This window comes from Bubalus kerabau, chromosome 1 (assembly GCF_029407905.1).
Source record: "Bubalus kerabau isolate K-KA32 ecotype Philippines breed swamp buffalo chromosome 1, PCC_UOA_SB_1v2, whole genome shotgun sequence".
Classification (NCBI taxonomy): domain Eukaryota; kingdom Metazoa; phylum Chordata; class Mammalia; order Artiodactyla; family Bovidae; genus Bubalus; species Bubalus kerabau.
In genome coordinates this window covers 104,543,685-104,563,595 of record NC_073624.1, presented here as the reverse complement: position 1 = coordinate 104,563,595, position 19,911 = coordinate 104,543,685, and the positions used below count along the sequence as shown (strand labels likewise).

The window sequence follows — 19,911 nt, the reverse complement described above, 5'->3', positions numbered from 1 at the left end:
CTGGGAAGCCCAGTTATAATGTATAAGCATTCTCCAAAAGTTAGCTTAATAAGCACTTAAGTTAAATAGTGCTTTAAAATTTCCAAAACAAATTGTTTTTTGAGCCTTAAAAATCTTTTACTGATATCCTTATTTTTAAATAGATAAAGAAAATAAGGGTTCAGAAATCCCCTCTTGGGAGGTTTAAGTTTAGAAAAAGGGAACTTGCCGAATGTCAACAGCATTAACAACTCTTTGGTATTGTGTCTGGTGTAGTATACCAAACTGGCTGCTGTAAGAGATGTTGTCAGAAGAGGTTTATGCATGTACTTCCAGTCACCGAAAAGTGATGCAGTATAGTGGTCAATAGCAGAGAATGGCAAGGAACTTTGGAGTTTTACAGCTTTAGGCTTCATCCTGCCTCGGCTACTTCCTAGCTGTTGTAGCCCTGTGGACAGGTTAACCTCTTTGGAGGTAAAATGGAGACAGAAGTACTCAAAATTCAGGGTCATAAGAATTATAAAATGCTTGTAAAGCATTTAGCATAGTGTTTAATACAACTCATACATGATAGTCTTGTTGCTATTTTGTATAAAAGCTACTTGATAGGATACTGAAAAGCTATGTGAAATAGTAAAAAACTGCTCAGATATAAGTTACTATAATCCTTTGGAACAGAATTTGGCATTTCCATCAAGGTGTCTGGTACAATATGCATACAAACAATATATTCTTATTATTTGCAGTAGTTAAGTTCTATAACATGAAAAAATCAATTAGTGAATTTTGAACCACTCTCCTTAGGGAAAATATACACATATATCTCACATAGATTTTATATCTGATATCCTGGAAACATTCATCCTAGAACTTGTTCTATTTTGTTTTACAAGAGAGAAAACAAGGTTCAGAAGTGTCAGAGTCTGCCCCAATAACAGGTATCAGAACTGAGATTTAAATCCACTCCAAGTGGTCCCAGGACCAGCGGTTCTTGCCCTGTGCTGCACTCCCCAGTACTGACTCCATCCTCTGGTCATCCCTGTACTACAGCTGAAACAAACGCAGAGCGTCACCTTGTTGAATCTCATCTGAAAAACTGCATCATAAAACTTGTATTTCTCACTGCTCTGTTTATGTCTGCAGAAGTACCACACAGGACTGATGTTAGATTACAAGTAAATTGTAGTAAGTGAATATGCAAATACAGAATGTGCAAATAATGAGGATCAACTGTTCACTATATGTGTACCCATGTATATATATTACATGTGTGTGTGTTCGTTGCTCAGTCATGTCCGACTCTTTGCAACCCTATGAATGGAAGTCCGCCAGGCTCTTCTGTCCTTGGAATTCTCCAGACAAGAATACTGGAGTGGGTTGCCATTCCCTTCTCCAGGGGATCTTCCCAACCTAGGGATTGAACCAAGGTCTTCTGAATTGCAGGCAGATTCTTTACCTCTGAGCTACCAATTGCTTATTAATACATTACCTATGCACACTGGAATAGCGAAATGATTAGTAACCACTTCTGAATGCAAATAGAAACTAGAAGGTTAGATTTTACTTTGTAAAAGGAAAAAAGAAAGGATATAGGCAATGTTTGCTTATACACACGTAGTTTTTAAATTAATAACAAGATGAAAGTAACATTTAGAATATGTTAAATGGGCTTCAAAGTGCCTATACTGAGAAACTGGAAGCAAGAGACTTAGTATTTATTACTTAGCATTATGTGATGATAAATCTGTAACATCCAAAAGGGAACAAGGAGAAAGGCTTGAATACTTGCTACTCAGTATTACAAATAAAGGGCTCAATGGGAACACTGCTCTGTGGAGGAAAGAGACAGCTCTAAAAACTTACATCAAGGATTTGATTTTTTAGGAAGACAGTTAAATCTGTAAACAAGGCAAATCCTAATTCAAAAACTTGGGTTAGCTAACATGCTATGAGTATGTTAAAAAATACATTACCAGATTTGCTACTGTCAGGTCCATTTTGGTCTTTGCTAATTTCTATCCGATGGATTAATTCTTCTTTTTCTTTTTCCAGCTGACTATTAGCTAATCTAGAACACAATGATAATGTGTTAAAAAAAAAAAAAAAAGACATTGCACCACAAAATAGGTCTGAGCATTTCTCTAACTGTGTGATACACAGTGCTTAGAACTTGCTAATATTTATAAAGGTAAACATTTGCCCATCTACTTCAACTACTGCAGTGCTACCATTCTCAAACAGAAATCACAGATTAAAAATCCATGTTTTTCTTAAAATTTTATGTCATTTTCAAGAGTAGTTTTGTAGGGAGGAGCCTTGGAAGTAAAGAATTTTTTTTCTCATTCCATTAATACTTGCCTTTGGAAGCTAAGGTTTAATATATTCTATGCTACTAAGAAAGTTTAAATTACAGATGACACCTGTATTAGGATCTGGTTTATCCTTTTTATACCATCTATTATATAAAAGAGTCACTGGCATTAGAAGGGTGAAAGAAGGCTGATAAACCAATTAGGCAGCAAGGGTGAAAAATCTTAACTCTAGATACAGCAAACCTGGTTGTATTAAAAAATAATTTTTAAGAAAGTAGTCATATGAACAAATAATATACCTAAGAACTCGAAGCTCCCGTTGAAGGCCTTGCTCTGTCTCATCACCTTCAGGAACATGTTTGAGAATCTCAATCTTTGTGCACAATGAAAAGTTAGAAGACAAAGTTTGACATGGAAACATGGGGTTTTATAAAGATCCATACTTTCAATAAAGCATAATTTTAGAATCTGAGCTTTCAAAAGTACGTATGATTACACATCTATGGTGACTCTATCCACTATTTATTCAACAATTATTTACTGACGAACTACTGCATGCCAGGCACTGTCCTAGACACACTGGATACAGCAGTGGAAAAAACAGGCAAAATCCCTTCCTGCATGTTCCTGTGGTTGGTTCTCTCAATGTCAGTGGGGGAAGACAGTGAACATGTGATGTGATGTGATTGGTTTACATTTCAAGATGGAGGAGCCTCTTAAGAAAAATAACAGAGTAGGAGGACAGAGAGTGACTGGAACACAGTGTGGGGACTGGGAGGGTCTGAAAGCCTGCGTTTAAGGAGAGACATGCCAGTGGGGAGTGAGGTATGGGAATATTTGGGCGAACAGTATTCTAAACAAGGGAAACAAAAGCAGGGCCCTGAATAAACCAAATGAGTTTGGTCTGTTCCAAGGACTGAAAGGAGTTACTGTGGCTAGGACACTGCCAGAGAAGGTAAAGACAAGGCCAGAGAGGAAACCAGATGCCAGACCATGTAGGTCTGTGCCGGCTATGAATGAACTTCAGGATTTTATGCTAGGGTATGGGGACCACTGGAAGATTCTAAGGATGGACTGCTATGATGTGCTTTATACTTTAAAAGGACTACTTGGTAAATATGTGGAAAATATGTCAGGAGTAGGGCTTCCCTGATATCTCAGTTGGTAAAGAATCCGCCTACAATGCAGGAAACCCTGGTTCGATTCCTGGGTTGGAAAGATCTGCTGGAAAAGCGATAGGCTACCCACTGCAGTATCCTGGCCTGGAGAATTCAATGGACTGTGTGGGGCCGCAGTGTTGGACACGACTGAGCGACTTTCACTTAGGGCTTCCCAGGTGGCGCTGGTGGTAAAGAATCTGCCTACAATGCAGGAGATGAGACGCAGGTTCGATCCCTGGGCTGGGAAGATCCCCTGGACTAGGAAATGGCCGCCCGCTCCAGTACTCTTGTCTGGGAAATCCCATGGACAGAGGAGCTGCAGTGCTACAGTCCATGGGCCATAAAGAGTCAGACACAAGTGAGCAACTAAACACACACACACGCACACACACACACACACACGCGCGCGCGCACACAGAGAAGGTGAAACAAGGACACCACTTGCCTGTTGCTCAAGGTCTGCCGTGTATTTCTTAACTCTCTGTTCCCTCTCTGTTGCTTGTCTTACAAGCTGTTTAAGATCAGTAAGGCTTCTAGTTTTTTTGGCAATATCCGTTTCTAATTCTTTCAACTTGGTTTCATACATTCTAAAAGTATAAAGGGAAAAAATGGTATAGACATGGAAAATAATTTCTCTTACTGATTTAAAAGCCACTGAAAATGTCTGCATTAAAAATAAAGAATATCTTATTGTACTGGTTCTGGTCAAATCATCTCACACATATTTATTTAGCATTACATGACAGCAACGGAGAAGTGCCCCTTAATTAACAGGCCAGTTAAATTGAGGATTTAGGTGTTTCCCAAGGTTAGAAACAAGGATGGAGCCTGATGAATCTGACCACTGTAAAAGATTAAAATTAATACCTTTTTCAGTCACAAAACTAAGAAATAGAAATTAAATTCATAAGAATATAAATTTATATATTGCTGGATATTCTTAGGAATATACTTAAAGATAACTAAAGCATTTATTTCTCTCTCTCTCACACACACACACACACATTTGAGTTAATCCAGTTAGAACAAAACCAGTACAACACTCCTGGGAAAGGGAACAGAATGTGTAAAAGCAGGGATAAGAAAAATGGCATATCTGTATAGATTTGTAACCTTTCAGGAAATGATCAATAGTTCAAAAAAAAAAAAAAAAAAAAAAGACCCCAAAAGAAATTTCTAAAACATTGAGCCAAAACGGTTTCCACAAGCATATTCCATCTTAAAAGAGACAACGTTCATAACATTCAAATTTCTCCAGAGAAAAGAAAAAGAAGAAACACTTTGGCAAAATCAGGTTAAGGACAGGACAAGGAAGAAAAATTATTATTTCAATATTACATCAAAGTAATTATCATCAAAGAGTATTTGATAAACCTTAGGAACTTATAAGGCAACACTGTTAACAAAAACTGTCAAAAAAGTACTGAAATACCTGAAATGAAGTACCTGAAGTGCACTCCTGCACTTCATTTAATTCCAAGCTCTAATGCCATCCAGAGAGGCCTTCTCTGACCACCTGTCTAAAACAGCTCCTGCATCACCCTGGACTGTCTCAGCAGTTGGTATTATAAAGCCAGACAGAATAGATGTCATTAGTCTATTGAGTAAATAATACAACAACTATAAGGATTTCAGTATAAGCATAATGTGTCATGGATACCAAAAGATAAATCACTTTACTGACCTGGGTGTCTAATCCCAGCTACAGATTTGAGCCATTTTTAAGGTGGATTTACGGATATATGAGGCTACAGACCAGAATTAGCCTTCTGTCAAGCTATGTTTTTTTGAAAGGTGTTTATTGAAGGCCTACTCTATGCTCAGTTACCTGTACAGTTTTCAGATTAAAAACACAGAAATGATCTAAAAAGTCTCTAATTTCCCTGCTCAAATTTATAAACCCTTTTCACATTCGTAATTTTTTTGTGTGTGCAGCTTCACAGAGCCCTTTTTAGAAAAGAAAGGATGGGATTTATCACTTTAACTCACAGGAGAACTGTAATTTACTTGAGGTCATAGTGAGAAATGTGTGTGTCAGTCATTCAGTCATGTCCAACTCTGCAATCCCATGGACTATAGCCCACCAGGCTCCTTAAGGGATTCTCCAGGCAAGAATACTGGAGTGGGCTGCCATTTCCTTCTCCAGGGGATCTTCCCGACTCAGGGATTGAACCCACGTTTCCTGCATTACAGGTGGATTCTTTACTGTCTGAGCCACCAGGGAAGTCCCCTCAGTGTTCAGATATTACAAAAAGTCAGTTGTTGTTGGGGAGGAAACTGAGGTACACTGACGCCCCACCCCCACGCCAGGCCTCTATTTGCCAGTCCAAGGTACTTCTAAGCATGGAAGGGCTCCCCTGGTGGCTAAATGGTAAAGAATCTGCCTGCCAATGCAGGAGACACAGGTTTGAACTCTGGATCAGAAAACCCCCTGGAGAAGGAAGTGGCTACCCACTCCACTATTCTACCTGGGAAATTCCTGCCTGGTGGGCTATAGTCTATGGAGTCGCAAAAGAGTCAGACAGAACTCAGTGACTAAACAACAAGAAGCCCCAGAAGCTACCTGGCTTTCTGAAGAAACCTAGTTTAAGTAGGCCTTTTAGAAATATATCTAACATAAAGCAGAGTCTAGCATGTAGCAGGTACTGAGAAAATACCTGCTGGATAAATACATCTCAAAGCAACTCAGAATTCTTTTGGTTCCTACATGATTGTAGCAAGAAATAAAGGACCAACCAAGAAACCAGTGGCCTGCTGGTTGAGAGCCTCTGCTGGAGTTCAAGCAGAGAAAAGAGAGTCTCCTTCTCCCCTTTATACCATCACATAAACTATTTCACTCAGCCCTTACATTAGCCCCCTGACAGAATCAAGAAACAGCTATGGGGTGGGAGGAAGAGTAGATTCTGAGTACTCTCATGATGCTGTTAGAAAGGGACCCTTCTTCAGGACTGCCTGGCCACCTGGGCCCTCTAATCTGCCTGTAAAACCTTCCTCCTTAGAGGTGTCTGGCAGGGGCAAGTGCAGTGCCGCAGGCCTTCTCTGAGACGTGCTGTAGCCTCAGTGTGCTAAGATTTCCATCCCAGCTGTAGTGACGGTGACCGCAAACCCACATCCAGTCCATTCTGAACAGCAGCTAGACATCCAAGGGGACATTTAGATGCCCAGACAGAAGGAACTCTGGGAATATGGTAAGATCAAGATGAGTCTGCCTTCTGAAAGGGGGTCAGCAGATGTAAACAACACAACATCATTCAGGATGATGTTGCAGGGAAGGACGTGGGCAGGATCTCATTGGTTTCCATTTCTATATATACTTCTTGAAGTAATTGCTTAAGGTTGAAATGAGAATGACATCAAAGCCTTTTAGTGACTCATCAGTCACAATGAACCACCCCTGGCGGTAGTGACAATGAACATACGAATATTTGCTAGTGAATTCCTGTTGCCCTCATTCCCAGAATTAAGAAGTAATTAAGCTAAAAATTGATCCCGGCTGTGTGGCTTCTACATTATGTGTGCATGTGTGCTCAGTCATATCCAACTCTTCTGCCAACCCCTGGATTACAGCCTGCCAGTGAATTATAGCCTGAACCTCTTTCATAGCCACAAAGTTTATTTGATAGGCAGGAATCACATATACTTGTAGAAGAGGCTCAAGGGGTGGGAGAAAATCAAGTGCCAGAAAGTAGCGGCTCAAAGACACTAAAACTGTCTGCTGAAGACCAAGCTGCCCACAGCCTACTCTGGTATGCCACAGCTTGAGACAAGACAGCTCCACTGTGCCTGGCTTATACTCGGGGTAGAAAATGAACGCGGCACAAAGAAAAGCAGGACTAGTTGGGCACCGTCAGTCTGGGCTCATGGTTGACAGTTGCTTCAGGAAACTTGCTGGGCTCCAACACCCTCAGTCCAGCCCCAGCTCTGCTCTGATCCATGCCCTGACACCCCAATTAGTTAAATCTCTTAAGGAAGAAAGAGTAAGGATCATGTTAAACCACCTTCTTCACGAAAGAACTAAGTGAATTAGAATAGTGTCATATTCTTTAAAAACAATAATGGGAGAATTAGAACTGATAAAACTGTGCAAATGTTAAGCTGCTTGTTCCTACCTTGTAACAACAATTGATTTCCAGCTCTTGCTGTCAGCACCTTCAAGCTGTGGACCTCTACTCTCTGCCAGCTGTAATCTCTTACCACTCTCTTCTAGTTGAACTGTCATCTTCTCATTTAATATCTCCAAATTATTCTTAGCTATCCGTAATTTCTCTGCAGCTTCAGTTTCCTATCATTAAAAGCTAATTAGTATGTTATGTCAAAAGGTAATACTGTTCTCATGAATGTAATATATTCAAAATTATCACTACAAACTAGAAAGAAAAATAATCTGAAGTTCTAAATGCTGATTAAAAGTCCAATAAAAATCCAGTATTTTTTAAACTCTACAACTGCAATATGGTCATCATAATTACAAACATGCATGTAAATGAGGTTATAAAAATACATTTACAATATTTTATGCCATCATTACTTTGTCATATGTGTTATAATAGTTACAGAAAATAGTACAGTTTATGTCTTATAGATTTTTAAAAAAAGATGTTTTGACTCTTTAATACCTGAGACATGACTGTAAGTATAAACTGTGTGTAAGTACCACAGATTATTTCCATTATTAAACATCTACATTCAAAGAACAGTATCACTCTGGCCTCAAAATGCATTCAGATTCCATTGTAACTAGTTTAAAAATAATAATTTCAATTAATTCACTGGATCATCCATATAAAAAATGACACATTTGTCTGGGGCAAGGAATATATTCTGTGTCTTAAATAGAAAGGAATCTTACTGTTTAACAAAATAGTTTCATATACTGTCTTGTACATCAAGTGTAATTCTAAGACATGTGCATAAATATTAATTCATTTAAACCCTGTAGCAGCTCTGTGAAATAGATAAACTTAATAGTCCCAGTTTTATAGATGAGGAAACTGAGAGAAGGAGAAGGAATAGTAGATTGCCCTCATTCCCAGAATTAAGAAGTAATGGAGCTAAAAAGACAGGGAGCTGACTGTGGCTCAGATCATGAGATCCTTATTGCCAAATTCAGACTTAAATTGAAGAAAGTAGGGAAAACCACTAGACCATTCAGGTATGACCTAAACCAAATCCCTTATGATTATACAGTGGAAGAGAAAAATAGATTTAAGTAACTAGATCTGATAGAGTGCCTGATGAACTATGGACAGAGGTTCGTGACATTGTACAGGAGACAGGGATCAAGACCATCCCCATGGAAAAGAAATGCCAAAAAAGCAAAATAGCTGTCTGGGGAGGACTTACAAATAGCTGTGAAAAGAAGAGAAGCAAAAAGCAAAGGAGGAAAGGAAAGATAAAAGCATCTGAATGCAGAGTACCAAAGAATAGCAAGGAGAGATAAGAAAGCCTTCCTCAGCGATCAATGCAAAGAAATAGAGGAAAACAACAGAATGGGAAAGACTAGAGATCTCTTCAAGAAAATTAGAGATACCAAGGGAACATTTCATGCAAAGATGGGCTCGATAAAGGACAGAAATGGTATGGACTTAACAGAAGCAGAAGATATTAAGAAGAGGTGGCAAGAATACACAGAAGAACTATACAAAAAAGATCTTCACGACCAAGATAATCACGATGGTGTGATCACTGACCTAGAACCAGACATCCTGGTATATGAAGTCAAGTGGGCCTTAGAAAGCATCACTACAAACAAAGCTAGTGGAGATGATGGAATTCCAGTTGAGCTATTCCAAATCCTGAAAGATGATGCGGCAAAAGTGCTACACTCAATATGCCAACAAATTTGCAAAACTCAGCAGTGGCCACAGGACTGGAAAAGGTCAGTTTTCATTCCAATCCCAAAGAAAGGCAATGCCAAAGAATGCTCAAACTAACTACCACACAGTTGCACTCATCTCACATGCTAGTAAAGTAATGCTCAAAATTCTCCAAGCCAGGCTTCAGCAGTACGTGAACCGTGAACTTCCAGATATTAAAGCTGGTTTTAGAAAAGGCAGAGGAACTTCCCAGAGATCAAATTGCCAACATCCGCTGGATCACAGAAAAAGCAAGAGAGTTCCAGAAAAACATCTATTTCTGCTTTATTGACTATGCCAAAGCCTTTGACTGTGTGGATCACAAGAAACTGTGGAACATTCTTCAAGAGATGGGAATACCAGACCACCTGACCTGCCTCTTGAGAAACCTATATGCAGGTCAGGAAGCAACAGTTAGAACTGGACATGGAACAACAGACTGGTTCCAAACAGGAAAAGGAGTACGTCAAGGTTGTATATTGTCACCCTGCTTATTTAACTTCTATGCAGAGTACATCATGAGAAACGCTGGGCTGGAAAAAGCACAAGCTGGAATCAAGACTGCCGGGAGAAATATCAATACCACCAGATATGCAGATGACACCACCCTTATGGCGGAAAGTGAAGAGGAACTAAAAAGCCTCTTGATGAAAGTGAAAGTGGAGAGTGAAAAAGTTGGCTTAAAGCTCAACATTCAGAAAACGAAGATCATGGCAACTGGTCCTATCACTTCATGGGAAATAGATGGGGAACACTGGAAACAGTGTCAGACTTGATTTTTTTGGGCTCCAAAATCACTGCAGATGGTGACTGCAGCCATGAAATTAAAAGATGTTTACTCCTTGGAAGAAAAGTTATGGCCAACCTAGACAGCATATTCAAAAGCAGAGACATTACTTTGCCAACAAAGGTCCGTTTAGTCAAGGCTATGGTTTTTCCAGTGGTCATGTATGGATGCGAGAGTTGGACTGTGAAGAAAGCTGAACACCAAAGAATTGATGGTTTTGAACTGTGGTGTTGGAGAAGACTCTTGAGAGTCCCTTGGACTGCAAGGACATCCAACCAGTCCATTCTGAAGGAGATCAGCCCTGGGATTTCTTTGCAAGGAATGACGCTAAAACTGAAACTCCAGTACTTTGGCCACCTCATGCTAAGAGTTGACTCAATGGAAAAGACTCTGATGCTGGGAGGGATTGGGGACAGGAGGAGAAGGGGACGACAGAGGATGAGATGGCTGGATGGCATCACCAACTTGATGGACGTGAGTTTGAGTGAACTCCGGGTGACGGTGATGGACAGGGAGGCCTGGCGTGCTGTGATTCATGGGGTCGCAAAGAGTCGGACACGACTGAGCGACTGAACTAAACTGAACTGAACTGAAGCTAAAAATTGATCCCAGCTGTGTGGCTTCTACATTATGTGTGCATGTGTGCTCAGTCATGTCCAACTCTTCTGCCAACCCCTGGATTATAGCCTGCCAGGCTCCTTTGGCCGTAGGATTTCCCAGGGAGGAATACTGGGGTGGGTTGCCACTTCCTTCTGCAGGGGATCTTCCCAACCCAGGGATCGAACCCTGTCTCCTGCATTGGCAGGTGAATTCTTTACCCCTGTACCACCTGAGAAGCACAGCTTCTATATTATACTGCCTGCTAATTTATTAATTTTTTATTTTCAATGTTCCTCACTATGAAAGGATGGTGGGCATAAAACACAATTCCTAAATCTCTTAATATCTATTCTGAATAGACATTCATCAACTTTTTCATTCAGTTTTCCCAAAATGTATTAATTAACATAAAAATAAGTATAGTCAATAATGAAAGTCCTACTTTTTTAAGTTCTTTACGAAGTCTCTCATTTTCAGCAACAATTTTCTCTGTGCCTTTGGCTTTGGATTCATAGTGCATGCTCAACTGACGTCCAAGATGAACTTTGAGTTTTTCTAATTCAGCCTAGTAATTTAAAAAACTCTACATTATCAAAACGAGGAAATAAATGATGATCCCATAAACTCATAAAACTTAGTCCAACATAGTTTTAGAGCTCATATTTGATACAATTAGAATTAAATTCTTCCCTTTAATACTGGTCATCTAGAGCAGATGGTTTCCAATCTTGGCTTAGAATGAGTTGATGACTTAAAAAAAAAAAAAAAAAAAACCACACAATACCAATGGTGGGACCAATCCCCAAATAACTGATCAATCTCAAAATTAGGGTCTTAGGCAACTGTATTTTTGAAAATAGACACAGTTAATTATTTTATATTGCCAGAGTGAGAACCAGTGGTTTGGAAATAGTAAGATGACCACATCATGCTACTGTAACACTTTAATCATTGTCTCCAATATTTTTTTCCACATGTGTAAAATATCTCTTCATCCATTAAAGCCACTTTATATATTATATTTAAAACTGTTCTTAAAAATTAATAAAAATTGTATCAGTATAACATTCTGTACAAATGGCATTAAGAATATTACCTTCAACTTTTCATTTTCCATCTCAATATTAGCCATTTTTTCACTGGTCAATATTCCTGATGCTTTTTTCAGTTGTTCATTTTCCCTTTGGACTTTTTCGACTACTTTTTTCATTAAACCAATGGTTTTTTCTAGTTCTGGGATTGTCTTTCCACTTCTACCAGACTAGGAAAAAATGTTAACTTTTTATTTAACCAAATATTTTAGAAAGTACAGTATAAAATACCAATAATACAAGAGGTTTATTATTAAATTCATTGTTGATTCCTAACATTTGAAGCCAAAGTTTGTATTACTTCAACTCATTATAATAACCTTATGAAAGAGGTATTACAATCTTCACTTTACATACAAGAAAATCAACACTCAGAGAATTTGATATTCCTAAAGTCATGCAACTAATAAGTAACAGCTTAAACCCAACATTAGTATATTAGCATTATAACTAAGAAGCTGCCATGAATAGCATAAAAAGTAGTTACAAAATGTTAGAATCAGACCAAGAAGCAATTAGTAGTTACCTCAATGAATAGAAGAAGGAAGATTCCTGGAAGTTAAATGTTTTCAAGGTGTGGAGGGAGATGCAAAGAAAAAAGAGATGGTATAGAGTCCAAGTGGAATAAAAAGCATGTAAGATGTGAGAGATGATGAAATTTATTAACTTGAAACAAAGAGAAAGCTTAGTGATGTTTTACACTGTGCATGCAGCAGAACATAACTAAAACTAAAGGCACTAGTAAAGGCATATCAATGCTGCTATGACATATCCAACCTTTTATTCTCACTTCCAGCTTATCCCTTCTGAAGCTAAAACAGACGTGGTATACTCTCACATACTCACCCCTCTAACGTGGCCAAGTTTCCGCTCTACTTCTGCTTTTTCTTTCTTCAGAAATTCACACATTTCCTTCAAGTCTCTTACCTGATTCTAGAATATTAAAGAAAACATGTAACAGTTTAACACAGCTGTAGTCACTGGTAAGGAAAGGCAAATCATCTTAACTACCAATCTCTTCAACTGTATAGCTTAAGTAAACAAGTGGATCCTCCTACCAATGAGAGGATTTTGAACTGTGACATATGTTGAAGTAAAGTGTACTAATACAAGAGATTTTATATATGGATTTAAATATATATTTCCTACATTATTACTTCAGTTCAGTTCAGTCGCTCAGTCATAACCAACTCTTTGTGACCCCATGGACTACAGCACACCAGGCCTCCCTGTCCATCATTACTGCCTTAGTATACAATAATAAATTTGAGTTCAGAACTCCTGATTTTAAGTGTCCCATAAATTACATATGTAGAACCATATCCACATGGTACAAAGAAATAAACAATTGCTCTTCTGACACTGGTTCTAACAGTGTAAAAACCAGAATAAGAAATAGGACATAGTTTAATTATACTATTACCAGTGGATTAACAGGTTGCTAATATTCTAAGTTAAAAAAAACAAAAATGAAACAGTTGCGAAAAAGACTCCAATAAATAGGATAAGATTTCAAAAACCAAAAATAAATTTATTATAAATATAAAAATAAAGTAAAATTTCTAACAGAGACAATCATCCTAAACATTTTTTAAAGACTTTATATTTTAACAGCTACCCTAATATTTTATTACTTTTTTATCCGAATATTTTGAAATGTGCTAACTGTTAATTAAACACACCAACTATCGTCTTGCCACACACACAGCATTTGAACTTGCCACTTCTGTTGTCTGGAATTCTTTTTCTAGTTATCTGTATGACCCACTTCCTTACCTGTCCCCTAGTTCTCTGCTAAAATATCATTTTATTAATAAGGCCTCCCTTACTACTCTATTTTAAAGAGCAATCCCATATACTGTTGACTGCTGAACAGTGTGGAGATATAACTTATAGTCGGTCCTCTATATCTGCAGTATCTCTGCATTCGTGGATTCAACCAACCATGGATCAGGTAAAACAGCAGTGTTTACTATTGAAAAATATCCCCATATAAATGGACCCTCGTAGTTCAAGGGTCAACTATACCCCTATCCAACGCACACGTGTGCGCACACACACGCACACACACACACACACAAACGGTGCTTTTTTTTTTTAGCATTTAACATCAGCTGACATGCAATATACTGACTTGTTTACCTATTATGAGCCTTCCTGCTGGAATATAAGCTCTACAAGTGCAAGAATTTTTCTGATGGCTGTTTCCCAGCACATAGAAGAGTACCTGATACAAAGAAGGCCCTCAACAAATAACTGTTACATGAGTGAATGTAGAAAGTGTAAACGCTACCATATTTTATGAATATGAGTTTCTGGCTTCTTCATAAGCTAACATAGTAAACATAACAATTAAGTAGGGAGAAAAAGGTTTTCAGGCATTAGATTTTCTAACTATAATAAAGAATATTAAATTTACCTTTAATCTTGGCAAATCTTTATTTGCTTGTTCAAGCTGAAATTTGAGTTCAATATTTTCGGATGACAACTTCAAGTTTTCCCTCTGGAGCTCCTGTTCTCTTTGATAATGATCATCTGAATCTATTCCTGAAGTCTTCAGGAAAATGAAGTTAGGAGTATTTTTAAGGTATAGCAAATAAAAGCTGCATAAGACACGCTGGGTAAGAAAACACTATGCTAAAAGGGAACGCTATTCCTCAAAAGAATGAGAAAATTGGAGAGCTCTAGAGAAAACAACCATAAACTCACAAAAGGTAATCAGTCTCTTGAAATTAATACAGAAAACAAAGTCAATATGATTTAATGATGTCCACACATATAATTTGTGGTTCTTTCAGTCCAAAATAAAATATTATTGTTATCTGACTGTTACAGATTGCATTGTGCCCCAACCCCCATCAAACCCCCAAATTCGTATGTTTAAGTTCTAATTCCCAGTACCTCAAATGACCTTATTTGGAGATAGGGCCTTTTCAGGCTATAAGATAATTAAGATAAAACAGGGTCACTAGGGTGGGCTTTAATCCAATGTCTGATGTACTTACACAAAAACAAAATTCTACACATAGACAGAAGGGAGTAACTATAGAGACAAGGAGAAGCTAGCCATCTATGAGCCAGAAGAAAGGCCTGAAGGGACCCTTTCCCTAAAGCCTCAAGAAGAAATCAACTCTGCCAGTACCTTGATTTTGGACTTCTGGTTTTCAGAACTGTGAGAATAAATTTCTGTTGCTTAAGCCATCAACTCCGTGGTGTTCTGTTATGGTTGCCATAGCAGATGAATACACAAGCCTACAAAAAGTGCCTCAATTCCTTCCTCCTTTAGAAAGCTATTCCTCATTCCTGGAGCTAAAATAATCACCCCCTCCTCTGAAATCCAGTAACACTTTATTTGCATTTGTTTTGGCATGAATCCACCTTGGGGGGTTATTATCCATATTCATATTTATTTCTCATCCTAAACTGTACATTATTTGAAAGAGAAATCTGTGTTTGGTTACTTTTTACTACTTTTTACCACTTATAAGACTGTTAAAGAGCATTATATGAGATAATGTTGTGAAAGCACTCAGGACAGTTTTAGTTTTTTCTCTCCCATTCTATTCTCTTGGCTTGGTTAACTATCAAGTCAGTAATTCCAGAGACATTATTATGATCATCATATTATATGCTTATATACATCATTATTAAGGTATAATATTCTGTAAATACATTTATTATAACTGGCTCTGTAACATCATTTGAATTAGCAGTAGGTTAAATACATTCTGACACTTTCACTTTCACTCTTTGGTTAAAAAAAAAGTAAAAAAAAGAGTAAGTTTTCTTAGGTAAAACAGAGTTAAAGTAAAGAAATTAGAGAATAGGATATAGTAAAGTAAAGAGATTCTGAGCTGAGAGCATATAACACAACACAACACTGGCAGAAACACTGCATGTATCCACCTGATTTCTAACTGAGAGAATGTGTGTGCATACGAACATACATAGTGGCAAGCAAAAGCAGACAGACATGTTTCATGGTGTCAGTAAACTATAGCAATATGTTCCTACTTTGTCAGATAATCCAAGTCTACATTCTGGTTCTACTATTATTAAGGTTAAAGTGAAGAAAGTGAAGTCGCTCAGTCGTGTCTGACTCTGTGCGACCCCATGGACCGCAGCCTACCAGGCTCTTCCGTCCATGGGATTTTCTAGGCACGAGTACTGGAGTGGGATGCCCTTGCCTTCTCCAACTGTAACTATTAAGGTTAACACTAAGCAAAACCAACCCTTGTAAGGTCCTCTGTTTCTACATCTCACAAGTGAAGGCACTGATACTGTTTAAGGTCTCTTCAGACATGGCAAGCTGTAGTTTCCTATCCCTGAGCTCTTCTGTCTCCCTTACTTCATCTCTTCAGTCTACAATAGCAATTTAATAAATGATAATCAGTACCCTTGACTGATAGATATAAAACATAATACATTTCACTCACAGGAAAGACTAATTCTATCTGATCTTACATGAAGATATTTTTTCAACAGTTCTCCTCACTAAAATACATACAGATGCAATTATTCAAGTAAGTGAATGTGGATCATTTTTTTCTTCCTATTCTCAGAAAACAAAAGTGCTAGCTGAAATTGTTTAAATTTGGGGGGAAAAAATTCTAGTAAACTCATCTATAAATGCAAAATAAATAAAATTCTTGTATAATCAATTTCAGGGAGACTTACAAATTGTTCTGTAGAAGGAGAATCTTATTAAAAGGTATACACTGCTAAAAGTCAAGTTCTTAGGGGATGGGAGTTAGAGATAATACACAGGGGAAGTCTCAAATTCTCAATTACTTATTATCAAGTGAAAAATGCCTGAAAAAGGAAATGAAGTAAGAATTAAATCATTTTTGCCCATTTTCTCTTAATTTAAATGTCTAATTTAATGAGGACTTAGGTAACTAGAATATCCAAGGTGGAAAGGAAAGAACAAATGAATGAATGCTATTTGATTTCAACTCAGAACAAACTTCTTACTCTGGACTGCCATATAAATTGACCAAAAGTAGAGCATATGTAGAAAGTTCATTAACTGTAGAATTAGACCTCCATATAAATCCTAGTTCTGCATCTTCTTGATCACTAGAGATGTTTCTCCAAGCTTCCCAAGTAAAACAGAAATAATTCTCTGCAGAGTATTGTGAGAACTATACCTAAGCAATACAAACAAACTCCCTTTTCTCATTATATATAAAAAAGCATCTGTTATAATACAAGGCAAAAAGATCATCAAAGGAACTTGCTATGTATATTAGAATGTTACAGAGCATCATAACAGATTTTTATCAATATTTTCCCCGTAGTGAAATTTGACTTGCAGTGAGATTTTACAACATGCTGAATTAGGAATTTCTAAGGCAAAATACTTCTAAAGGGCCTTATTTTTGTTATTCGGTTATCTAATCTAATACTTTTTAAGTGAATACCAGTAGTAAAACAGAGAATACAAAAATGAATTAGAGAAATGCACAACCACTAAGTTTTAGTAGGAACTAGGCAAATATTGGGTTTAAGAAGTTTATTAACAGTTAATATTTTTTACAAATCTGACACAATTTGTTTCCATTTGTACCATATGCATATGCTACTTGCTCTAAGAAAACTGAGCCAACAGAGAAATAAAGGACTACCATGTACTCAGAGCTGGGCCGCCTCATTTCTTGGCTGGCCTGGCGCATTGGTTTCAGGGTGGGCCTGTGCACCCTCCTCAGCACACTGATTCAGGGCAGCCACCCCTGTGGCCCAGCCACAGTCCTCCCCAGAAGCTTCTGCTGGATCCGTGTGCTTGCTGTGACTCACTTCTTCAGTCAGGTGTCCCTTTTCTTTCTCATCTTGCTTAGCTTTCTCTTCCCTGTTTTTATCTTCCTGCTCATCATTTTCACAACAGTCTTGATTAATTTTCTGAACTTTAGGATTTGGATCATTTTCAAAATTGGGGTTAAAATTGGTCAAGGTACCTTCAGTTGACCTAAATGGACTTGATGTATTGTTTGTTCTTGACTCAGATTTATTTAACTCCGTAGGATCTACAATATCTTCTGCTTCGTGTTTTTCTTCATTACTGTAATACTGTAGATTATGTCTAGGTACCTGATGATGTAAGTTGGCACTAACATCTATTTCTTTCTTATTTTTAATTCTGAGTACTGTTATGCGATTGTTTTGTTTCCTGTGTAAAGTGTTCTTTTTGTGAAAAATATTATGCCTGTATTTATTAACACTGGCAGCAAGAGGAGAAAGCGTAGTTGTGTCAGATAACAGATTCTGCTTGAAGCAGACAGAAGAAAAGAAACAGGAAAAGAAAAGGAAAAAAATAATAAAAATATAACACACAAGTGTTTTAAAATAAGATACAACAAATAATTCTACATTGATCAGACTTTATAAAGACACACTAGAAATGTATCACACACATAAATGGATACAATGTTATAATGTATCTTCCTAATTTATCTATGTGTTCTTGTCACAACAGAACTCATAACTACATTTAAAATCTACAGAAATCATTTGTAATGAAGCTTTATGCAAAGCATAAGAAGCACAAATTTATATTATGTAAAAAGAATTAAAGAAAACATATATCTGTACCAAGTAAAAACAAAAGCTGGATTTATTATATTAATATTAATGAGAAGGATCTACTATTTCTAGTCAGATAAAGGCAGAATTTATTTCACTTTTAAACTTTAGAATTAAAACAATGAAAAGATATGCACTTACTGAAGGCCGAGAATATGCATCCTTTGAAAACTGCTTTTCTAAAGCATGAAGTTTTTCTTGGAGGAATTTATTTTGCAAATGTAAGTCTTCTATAACAGAATCTCGAGGAAGAGCTTGATGAGACCTATGAACAATAATCACAGACTTTACATTAAAATATAGAAAAATATATTTTTAACACTGTATTTTAAATTCTACAAAATTTCAAAACTATACAAAAATCAAATTGGGATATGACTATCCTATAAAATGATCCTCTACAGAGGATTTCATGGCTGGCCTCCTTTATTTTTTTTTTTAATTTAATTTAATTTTATTTTTAAACCTGAAACACTGTATTAGTTTTGCCAAACATCAAAACGAATCCGCCACAGGTATACATGTGCTCCCCATCCTGAACCCTCCTCCCTCCTCCCTCCCCACACCATCCCTCTGGGTCGTCCCAGTGCACCAGCCCCAAGCAATCCAGTAAAGTAAGAGTTAAAAAGCGTATTTTGATTTAAAGAAATGCATTAACATTTGTAAAGAACATACATCTATTTTGGGATTGTGTAAGATAACTGAATAAAAATACCTACTATTTTTAAAACATTACATAATAATTTCATAACATTCATGTGCTTCTCAAAAAGTTCAAGGATTTTAATAGGTTCTAAGTGGTGCCAGATAATCTATTTTTTCAGTTTATACTCATCTGCATGATGTACAAGGCCCTCCACTATCTGGCACAATCACATCTGTTCAACACAGTTGTCCACGAGTTTTCCCTTACTGAGGAAAATGCATCCACTCTTATCCACACAAGAAAGATCACTTCTGCCCCTATGTCTCTGCCAGGGTTCTGTTTTCTTGGAATGTCCTTTCTCCCTTTAATAGCTACATGTGATTCATAAAATTCAGAAATTCACATTTGAACTGAGAGAGAAGACAAGTTGAAGTTCTCTTTTATAAAGTCTTCTCAATTATTTCAGCCTACATAGAGTCATACTGCTCATACTAGAAAAGAAGCTATTAAATATCTAAAAGTATTAGAAGGTTTCAAAAGTAAAATATTTTGATCCTTCTGAAAACTGCAAAGAAGAATAAAAGGATTTGGTTTTATTCTGAATATATGCTTAGACTAAGAAAAACAAGGACGCTAGATCCAGACAGTGGCTATAAACAGGTGTCAAAATGAAGAAAAAATTTTCAATCACTTTGTTCTTCACCATCAAGGAAAATTCTGAAGAATTTAAGAAACAATTATTTAGAAGGGAAGGAAACGGAATATAGGTAGCTCATAAGGACTTAAAAAAGTAAATATTTTACAGACTGGGATAAAGTTCTGGAATTTGAAATATCAGCACAGAGCTGATGAATTTACCTCTTCCTTTCCTCTAGTATTTCCTAGCCTCAATACAACACAGC

The 19,911-nt window shown here is 37.2% G+C and overlaps 1 protein-coding gene across 12 annotated transcripts in view; it reads right to left on the bottom strand.

Moving 5' to 3' along the window:
- CEP290 (centrosomal protein 290) overlaps positions 1–19,911 on the bottom strand; it is a 96,664-nt gene that overhangs the window by 2,953 nt on the left and 73,800 nt on the right. For 9 of the 12 annotated variants that reach the window (XM_055586111.1, XM_055586092.1, XM_055586125.1 and 6 more), the window contains 9 exons: positions 18,505–18,628; positions 14,204–14,338; positions 12,631–12,717; positions 11,790–11,954; positions 11,136–11,258; positions 7,561–7,733; positions 3,897–4,038; positions 2,591–2,664; positions 1,953–2,047 (listed from right to left, as the gene is read on the bottom strand). In XM_055586111.1, coding sequence (XP_055442086.1) covers positions 1,953–2,047; positions 2,591–2,664; positions 3,897–4,038; positions 7,561–7,733; positions 11,136–11,258; positions 11,790–11,954; positions 12,631–12,717; positions 14,204–14,338; positions 18,505–18,628 — 1,118 coding nt within the window. Of the gene's footprint in view, positions 1–1,952; positions 2,048–2,590; positions 2,665–3,896; positions 4,039–7,560; positions 7,734–11,135; positions 11,259–11,789; positions 11,955–12,630; positions 12,718–14,203; positions 14,339–17,284; positions 18,046–18,504; positions 18,629–19,911 lie in introns of those variants that run through there. The other 3 variants (XM_055586135.1, XM_055586173.1, XM_055586153.1) reach the window with 3 other exon arrangements.